General features: G+C 47.5%; 1 protein-coding gene and 1 long non-coding RNA gene across 2 annotated transcripts in view; both read right to left on the minus strand.

Moving 5' to 3' along the window:
- Positions 1–5,250, minus strand: part of SH2D4B (SH2 domain containing 4B) — a 97,406-nt gene extending 92,156 nt beyond the window's left edge. The window contains exon 1 of the mRNA XM_015592206.2: positions 3,046–5,250. Within this exon, the coding sequence (XP_015447692.1) occupies positions 3,046–3,229 (184 nt within the window). The 5' untranslated portion in view covers positions 3,230–5,250. The remainder of the gene's footprint in view (positions 1–3,045) is intronic.
- Positions 5,251–5,919: 669 nt separating this feature from the next.
- Positions 5,920–9,549, minus strand: part of LOC112482678 — an 18,415-nt gene continuing 14,785 nt past the window's right edge. The window contains exon 2 of the long non-coding RNA XR_003047387.1: positions 5,920–9,048. This is a non-coding gene — a long non-coding RNA (uncharacterized LOC112482678). The remainder of the gene's footprint in view (positions 9,049–9,549) is intronic.

Below are 9,549 nucleotides of genomic sequence, written 5' to 3' on the forward strand. Positions count from 1 at the left end.
AAGAGATTTCAAAAGTCATAGTAATATCGGGGCGGGGAGGGAGGATGGCTTAAAGCTAGCAGGAACATAATGTTATGTGCCTCCCCAGAGTCTCAACATAATACCAATTCTTGTTGAACATCAAACGTTGTCAGAAATGTGACAAAACAGCAAACCTGATGGCAAATGAGAAAACCTAAACTGAAGGTTCGTGTCTTCCACAACAGGGTAGAACATCAGAAGATTCTCTCCAAAGTATAATCGGAAAATAAGCCATTCCCGTATCATCAGGGGAGTAATGTGTGTCCAGCCATGACTTTCACCCCACCTTATTTCTGTGTGGCCCCCAAATGTGTGTTCCAGGATCAATAAAGCCCCCGAGGTTCTGTAAACCGGAATAATCTGTATCAGGAGTGTTTACTCCTACCCTCTCTGGGCAGGAGAGCAGATGGATTCTCAGAGACAGGAAACACCTTGCCCTGCCCCACCCTGCAGTGCCTGAGCCCTAGGAATAGTGAGGTCAAGCCTGCTGGAGCTGAGAAATGTCCTCAGAAAAGAGAGGGTAGGAGGGAAGCTGTAAGGGACAACCAGGACTGAGGGCAATGGGCAGGAAGAGACAGAATATTATTTTAGGCTGAACATGACAACAGGACACAGCAGATGCTTCCTTCAGGACAAACTAGTTAGGGAGGGGGCAAAAACTGGAAAGGGGGTTCCTGTGAAGGTAAAGAAGAGAAAAAATCTAGCCAACGAAGCCTGTCTCCACGCACTCCTGCCCTGAGCCACCATGCGGCTGCTTTGCACCAAGCCTCGCTCCTGGCATTCCACTTGGCTGTATTCCCTGTGTTCTGTCTACCCACGGTCTTAAAGGTCAAAGTTCTGTCCAGTTCACCAAAGTCAGCACTTAGTAATGTTGGATAAGAGTGAATGAATGAACAAATGAATGTAGCAACAATCATTTGTTGAACTAAAGCCATACTTCAGAAGTAAATGAAAAGATAACATCGGGACCCAAGGTCAAAGTCACAGGATGTGCATTCCGACTTCATTTCTTAGTATCTAGGTGATTTTGGATGAATTCTTTCACTTCTTCATCTGAAATGGGGTCACAGGGCTGTGGGAGAATATTGGGGCAGGGAGGGGGGATGGCTTAAAGCTAGCAGGAACATAATGTTACGTGCCTCCCCAGAGGGGAAGCACCAGGTAAATGTGAAGCTCACTGACAAGGTAGTAGGGGGTTGATGAAATCCTTCATTGTCATGAGCCGAGGATAGGAAGCAGGTACTGTGTATCCTGGACCCTGTAGCAGGAAGCTCTTCAGCCTTTGGAGCACAGCCAGCACCCTTATCTGCCCAGAAAAAAAGCAGGACTGAGAAAGAGCTGAGATTAGAATGGGATCCTGACCTGGAATACACTCATTCCTCAGTGTGTTTCCTCCTCTTTTCCATTCCTTATAAATCAGAAAATTAATTATCCGGAAAAAGAGTCATCTACGCTAGAAACCCAAATGAGTTTAATGTATAATTTATACATGAAAATGTAGATGTCAATGTGTGACAAATCACCAGAAAAATATTTTTGCAGTTAAATTTTCAGGCATCTGTCTTCCTCCCAGAAGAGCCACTGTATAGGTGATGTGAGGCCCCAGGGCTCAGGCTGAGAGGGGCTGGAAAAGCAGCCCATCATTTTTACCAGCTAGTGATGCAGCTGCCAGCACAGCCTGGCCTGGAAGGCCCCAGCCACGCACAGCCAAGTCATAGTTCTGCCCCCTTGGGGTCCTACTGTGTCTTGATCGAAATGGGAATTTTAACACTCTGTACCAGCTCTGTGCTAGACTTGGGGATGGAAGACAGAATGGAGTATGGCCTCATGCTCCAATGGCTTTAAGTCCCCTGGGAGAGCCAGGCAAACAGATGATGAATGGCAGTGACAGTGTGGCAAGTGCTAGGGCAGAGGTAGGTCCCACATGTTAAGCAGCTGCAGAGGAACATGTACTTCCCCATGCCACTAGCATCCCCAAAAGACTCCTGGGGGCTGGGGCTAGTCCTAAAGAAGTCTGTCAGGAGGATGAAGGCAAGGGGACATTCTAAAAGGAAAAACTACACTTGCAAAGACAGAGGCTAGAGCAAGCATATCCAGAAGGGTGAGAGTGGCCTGTGGCCCATGGCAGGGACTGTCCCGCAGCGAGCCTGGAGTGGAGAGCAGGAGCTTGGTCTCCACAGGGTCAGTATGCCCAGTCCAGAAACAGAACTTTCTTCCTGATTGAAAACTTTTAACAGATCAAGTCAGCACTTCACTCTGGCGAACAGAGAGAAGCCAAGTGGAGCAAACGAGAGAGATGAATGAGTTCAGCAAACTCTGAAGTGCAAAATCCACATAGAGGCCCATTCCCAGCAGGATTCTGAGTCCAGTCCCAAGCCTCAGTAGCCTGCCTGCTTCAGGGCACCTTCCTTCACAGGTGTACCAGCCTCCAGGTTTGACTGGCACGTGGCAGCACGTAAGCCACCTGAAATGTATGTTTGGCCCTTGCTTCTTGTCTGACATTGGTACTGACATTTGGGACTGGTATTCATTGTGCAGGGCATTCCCTGATACTCTCTCTTCCACATGCACAATGGGGTATCCTCTCTCACAGCAGGGAGGAGGGCCTGGTGCACAATGCTGGCCCTGAGAACCACTATGCCACTCACGCAAGGGAGGAAGCAACTTTGTGTCCTCATTGCACCTTGGTCTCTGTCCTAGAACCACAGGTAAGGGTCAAGAATATGCCTTCTTCTTCACTGGGCAATCACCAACTGTGTCTGAGACAGTCTGAGATCCTGATGGTGTCTTCCCAGAACTGGGTCCTTCCACAACATTCCACAACCCCATCACAGTTCCTGAGTAGCCCCTTCTGCAACCTCAGAGCCCTACAGACCTGGTCAAAAGTTAAAGGCCTGGGCTAATGGAACTGGACACTCACAGAACAGGGGTTTCAAGCCCCAAGCCCACATCACACCAGTGCCCACTTTAAAGAACCTAGCCTGGCATCAATAATTGGCCCCTTGGTGACTCCCCAGCACATACCTCGCTTGACTTTTGAGGGCCTGAGTCCCTCAGCCTGGGCCAGGGCTTCCCAAGCCTCGCGCTCCCTCCAGCGCCTCAGCTGCTCCTCTCGCATTTTGTAGAAGAGGATGTGCTTCTGCACATCACTGAGCTCGGCGAGGAGCTCAGGGTCGATGTACATGTCATGCAGGATCTGCTGCAGCATGGTGCCACCTGGATGCACACACCAGAAGGGCAGCCAGCTGGGGAAGTCTGGCCAGGAGGGACACTCCAGGTTACTCCTCGCCCTGGCTCCTCACTCCAGGGCCACTCTCAGTGCCCCTTCTCTGTGGAGCATTGTCACTCTGTCTCAGCTCCCAGCCAGCAATAAACTCATCTCCTCTAAGACAGCCACAAGGGCCAGGAGGCAAGAAGCTAAGAAGTAGCTGAGACCCTGCAAGGGGGAGCAGGCACCAGGAGCAATCTAGTCCTTCTGCTGAGTTACCAAGCACTATATCCAAGCAGCGTCTGTGTCTTGGCCTCCCCTGGGGTTCCAGGACAATAAGGAGGGTCAAAGCCCCTGGCTCCGCAGGGCAATGCCCAGGCCCAACCCTGCCTGAGCCACAGGTGTCAAGTGATCTGTTAGTGGAAGGTAACAATGACACCAGCTGTATCAATGACATTGCCCCGGCCAGCCAGGAACCGATCTCTCCTCTGCAGGTAAGAAGAGGAGAAGGAGGCCGCTTTGCCTACTAATTCCATATCTTTTGAGCCAATTTCAAACAGGACAGAGTAGCCAGCCAGCAGCTTTTAGGATCCTCAGCCTCTCCCTCCACCTGCTCCACATTTCCAACCTTCTTTACCAGGACATTCGGCATCCTTAGGTAATGCTTTTAAAACTCCGCCTGAGGTGGGAAAAGAGCTTTCCTCCTAGCTGTGTTATATCCAAGAAAGAAAACAAAATGAAATCATGAGAGACAACTGAAGGGTCATTATCATGGAATTCAAGGACACAAAGGGGAGAGGATTCTCCCCTTTTCCTATAATGAGGTTCTAAAGCTATGCCTGCACTGACAGAGTGATCCTCATTTTCTGTTATTGATCTTTTTGTTGTTTGTTGCAGGTGTCTGGAGATGACCAAAAAGAAAGAATGAAACTGCACCTTCTCTGTGCCTTGAGCCTGAAGCACCCTGAATAGGGTGAGATGTCGCTTTCAGATGCGCAGGAGCTGCTGTTGCTGAGACCAAAATCCCAGCCTAAGAGGTGCTCAGAGCTACTCACAACCACCCTCATATTCAGATGAGGAAATTGGGGTTCAGAGAAGGTAAGTGATTTGCCCGTGGCTATGCAATCAATATGTTGCCACATTGAGACTCTACTCAATTTTCAAATTTGACATCGACTTGCAACTTTGCATCTTTTAACGGTTTGAAAAAGTAACTGGACCAGGAAAAAACAAAGGTTTGGCACTGTGGTCTGGTTGGATCAGTGATTTTCATGTCCCCTTCCCTCCCGAGGACCAAAGGTGGATCAGGCACCCAAGAGCAATGGAACGAAGGTGTGAGTGGGAGCTCTTCTCTCTCTGCAAGGTTAATATACAAGAAGAAGAATTAAGTGGGTTCAGATGAGCCTTAAGCCCATGGCATCAAAACGTGTGGAGCGCCAGGCTGCCCTTCCCCCAGATCTAGCTGGCTTGTCCCACTGTGACCCAGAACTTGAAGCCTCTATACAGAGGCTCCTGCCAAGTAGCTCAGGGGCCCTGGACTCCCACTCCACCCTCTCTTCTCCTGCCCACCTCAGACCGTGCAGCTACTACCACCATTCGGTGTCCTGGCGCCCCTCAAGTTCACAGGCCCAGAGCCTTCCCCGGCCTCTTCTTGCCTCCCACACAACTCTTTTCTTTAGTGCCCTGGCTGTGGCTGAGTGGGTGTCCAGAGTCCAGAGAGGAGACAAGGGGAGGTTAGCCTCCTGGTGGCAGCTTCCCTCCTTCTTTCTGGGTCCCCCGGTTTCCTACGTGAAGAGGGGAGGGAGAGCACTGTACAGAGCAACGGGAATGAGCAGATTGCCTGTGGGTGTGATGTCCGGCCCACTGGCGGATTGGTGATGGTGTCATTCTTGCGGTAGTGACACCATTGGGAGAGGGTGGGTGGAAGCACTTAGTTTTGTGCCACAGTGGGGGGAGGGTGCTACCCGGCAATCCCAGGTCAGTGGGGCAGGAGGCCAAGCCGCCGGGCGCAGCCGAGGCGTGCATTGGATCCGGTTTCCGGAAAGACGCTCTGGAGCAGGCGCGGCTGGGAGCGCCACCTCCCGCCTGGCGACCGCAAGCCAACCCGCCCCCGGTCGTGAAGGAGGCCTCTCGGTCCGGCCTGGGCGCTCCCTGGCGATCGCGAGGAGTGGGACCGCCTGCGTGTGGGGAGACTGGGGCTAAGCGCGCGGGGGCCCGCCGGGACCTGAGTGGAGGGGGTCCCCTTCCCTGCCATGAGAGGAGGGGTCACAGCAGTCGTTAATGGCTCAGACACCAGTGTCATGGGCAGCGCAAGAAAGGATTCTGCGACGGCTCCGCCGGGGGAGTACCCGGCGACTGAAAACGTGGCTAGGGGGCCCTGGGGTATTCAGACACGATTTTCTGCCACCTTTCAACTGGTTTCATTTTGTTTTCATTTTTCATTGGCGGATGTGATGTGTTTAATTTTGCATGCTAACGCAGTTTCTTCTGGCGCGGAGAGTGCGCGCACACGATGTTGTGCAACCGACAGGAAACCACCTAAATGTCCCCACTGTGGGGTGAGAGGGCTCCCAGTGTGGAACTCCACACCTGTCACAAAGAATGGGATCGATATATCTGCTTTGGCGAGGGACAATATCCACTGCAGATAAAATGAAAAGGCGACATGCAGAATATTGTGCACAGTGTAATCCATTTTTTAACGTCTTTATATTTGATTACTTTTGTGTGGACAAAGGAAAAATTATGGAGGAACACACATGGTTTTTTTGCTTTCTTCTTGGAAGGGGAAGGGAGACCACGTTAGATAATTTCATATTGTTTTATCCAGTGAATAAGATACACATATAATTCATATGACTGAAATAAAATATATTTCAAAAGTCCTAAAAATGTGACTCCAAAAAATTGGCCTCCAGAGGTTAGTGCTGGTGAGCCAGGGAGCCGCATGCACAGCGTTGTTTACAATGGCACCAACCCCCAAAGAGGAACAGAGGTGAGCAAAGCCAAACCTCCTTAACCAAGAAGGCTAGACTGTTGGAATGGATAAACAGTTTATGTCACCAGAGGTTTCTAAGCTGGAGAAGGGCTTGGAGGCATTTGTCAGACAGCTCTGGCACTGATGTGGAGAGGAGACTGGAAGAACAAGAAGCAAGGAGAATAGTCAGCGGACTTTGGCCAAAGTCTAGGAGAGCTGAGATAAGGACCGTAGCGGAGTTGCCAGTGGGGACCAAGGAGGGCAGAAATGGGAAACAATCCTCATCCCAGAGCCTCATATCATATATCTCTGCTTCCACCTAAAATCTTTTTAAATCAGATCATGTCATTCCCTACTGTAAACCTTGCAGTGGCTCCTATTTTATTCAGAGTCCAAGCCCAAGTCTTTACAGGGACCCATAAAGCCCTTGATCATCTGTATCGCTACCCCTCTCTACCCCGCCTACCTCTGCCTCCTAAGATAGCCCCTCCCACCACGCTCCTTCCCTCACCATCACCATCCTCCTCCTTGGCTTTCCACAGACACATCAGGCATTTTACTTATTTGTTGCATTTTTCTCTCTCCTTAGTAGAGAACAAGCACCACAAGGACGCAGGTGTTTCACTGATGTCCTCAGGGCTTAGAACATCGCTTGGCATGCAGTAGGTGCTAGAAAAATACCTATTGGAAAAGAAAATGAATGAAGGAACTTTCGTAGAGGAATTAATTAGAGCCTGTGCAAATGCTGAGGAGGTGTCCAGGACAGGACTCTAGGGAGAGGTTGCTGGAAACGTGGACCTGGGAGTCATGGGCATATGGGCTGCATCCGTGGGGTACTAGGTGGACTGATAGCCCTGCCATAGGCCACCTGCCCTGGCTGTTCCCTCGTGCCCTGACCATAGGCTCCCTCAAAGGCAGAGCTAAGTGATGTCCAAAGAACCCCATCATCTTGGCTTTGGGAATGCCTCACCACAGCCACATAAGGATCAGCTACAGGAGAACTCTTTTTATATTTCACCCACGTCCCCAGCACATAGTCACTTGGAGAAACTGCTCCCAAGAGCACATTTAGGATCTCACCTGGTCTCAGTTTTGTTATCTAAGGGCTTAGTGAAAGTCTAGAGCAGTTTCTGCCTTATCACCAGTTAAGCTCTACTGAAAAAATCATGGCCTTAAAAATCAATGGTGTCCCTGTATGACTGCAACAAGTAACTGCTTAGAAAATACAATGTAAAAAAGATCTCGTTCAAATCAGAACCAGATATGAAATACTGGGAATGAATTTAACAAACAATGTGGGGACCTGTATGAAGAAAAGTAAAAATCTTCACTGAAGAGAACATATTTAGGATTTAAATTGGTATAGGAACATAACACATTCACAATCAGAAAGATCTAATACTGAAAAGTGTGCAGTTCGTGTTAGTAAGCATCCAAGGTGGCTCTGATGATCCCTGCCTCCTGGCATTCATGGCCCTGTGTGGCCCCTCTCACACTTATCAGGGCTGGTCTGTGCGATCAATGGAATATGCCAGAAGTGATGATCTGTCACTTTTGTGATTAGGTGATAAAAGACATTTCTGCTTCCGTTTTGGGTTCTCTCTCCTCCCTTCATCACTCACTCTGGGGAAACCATGTTGTAAGACCCACATGGTGAGGAACTAAAGCCTCTGCCAGCAGTCACATGAGCAAAGTTGGCAGAGGATCTGGTCAGGTGAGGCTGCAACCCTGGCCAACAGCTGCACTGAAACCCACCAGGGACTCTGAGGCAGAATCACTCAGCAAAGCCATTCCTAGATCCCTGACCCTCAGAAAGGGTAGGAGATGGATATATATGTATATGCATTGTTTTAAAATGCTAAATTTCCAGGTTCTGCATTCATACATGGCTAATAAAATCTCAAATTAATTTATACATTGAATACAATTTCAAGCCAAACCTAAAAATTAATTGGGAAGTGGGAGAGAGGCTTGATAAAATGACTCCCATATTAGCCAAAGAACAGAATGAGAATGGCCTACAGAATAATGAGGAAAAGTAAACTCTACTTCAAATGTATATAATCAAACATTTCAGTTATGACACAAGAATGGGCAGATTGAAGTGAGAGAGCCCAGGTGCAGATCTAAATACATATGTAATAATTTAATATATGATCAAAATGATGGTAAATAATATGAGGGAGAAGATGGATATTCATTCAATAAGCAGAACAGATATAATTAACTAGATCCTCTCCTGTTACTGGATCCTACCAGGACATCCCTCAGAAGTTATGATCTCTGGGGATTCTGTGGCATATATAAGAATAATTACCACATTATTAGTAGTGAAAATTTCAAAATAATTGATGAGTTCAATAAACAGAATTTAGATAAATAAATCATCGCACATCTCAGGATAAAATGCTCTACAGCCATTAGAAATGATACTGAGAAAAATTTTTGTTGGCTTAAAAGGGTGCTCACACTGTATTACTAAGGAGGAAAGCAAGCTGTAAAATATTATGTGTAGTATGGACCAAGTTTTATACATCAGGGAAAACAACATTTTAACCACCACTTCATTCTAAGGAGAGTAAAGAGATACAATTAAAAGGAAAGGCCCAAGATCTAGAAACGTCGCTATGTTTGGATATGCACATTTGGGAGGCAAGCTGGGGTGAGCTCAGTTGCTCCATATAACACGACTAGAAGTCAGGGATCCTGACTGGTATAGATGAAAGCAGAAAAAGTGATTGAGAAAGCCACACAACAGGAGGCTGTGGACCACCCTGCCCCAAATTGTTTTTTTTGTTTCTTTGATACACACACACACACACACACACACACACACACACATCTTTCCATTTCTTTATATCTTTAATTTCTTTTAATAGGGTCTTATGGTTTTCATCATATAGGTCCTTCATGTGTTTCGTTATATTTATTCCCAGGTATTTTATTCTTTTTGTTGCAATTGCAAAAGTGATTGTTTTTTCCACTTCGTTTTCCTGACAATTCATTATTAGAGTATAGGAATACTATGGAGTTTTGAACACTGATTTTGTATCCAGACTTTATTGCATGTACTTATTGTTTCTAGTAGTGTTCTTGTGGAGTCTTTAGGGTTTTCTATATAGAGAATCACGTCATCTGCAAATAGTGACAGTTTGACTTCTTCATTTCCTATTTGGATGCCTTTTATATCTTTCTCCTGCCTGATGGCACTTTTTATAACAGTGGCAAGAGGGGACAGCCTTGCCTTGTTCCGAATCTTAGAGGGAAGGTTTTTAGTTTTTCACCATTAAGTATAATGTTGGCTGAGGGTTTGTCATAAATAGCCTTTATTATGTTAAGTTCC

The sequence above is a fragment of the Pteropus alecto genome, unplaced genomic scaffold, assembly GCF_000325575.1.
Source record: "Pteropus alecto unplaced genomic scaffold, ASM32557v1 scaffold155, whole genome shotgun sequence".
In the NCBI taxonomy this organism is placed as follows: Eukaryota; Metazoa; Chordata; class Mammalia; order Chiroptera; family Pteropodidae; genus Pteropus; species Pteropus alecto.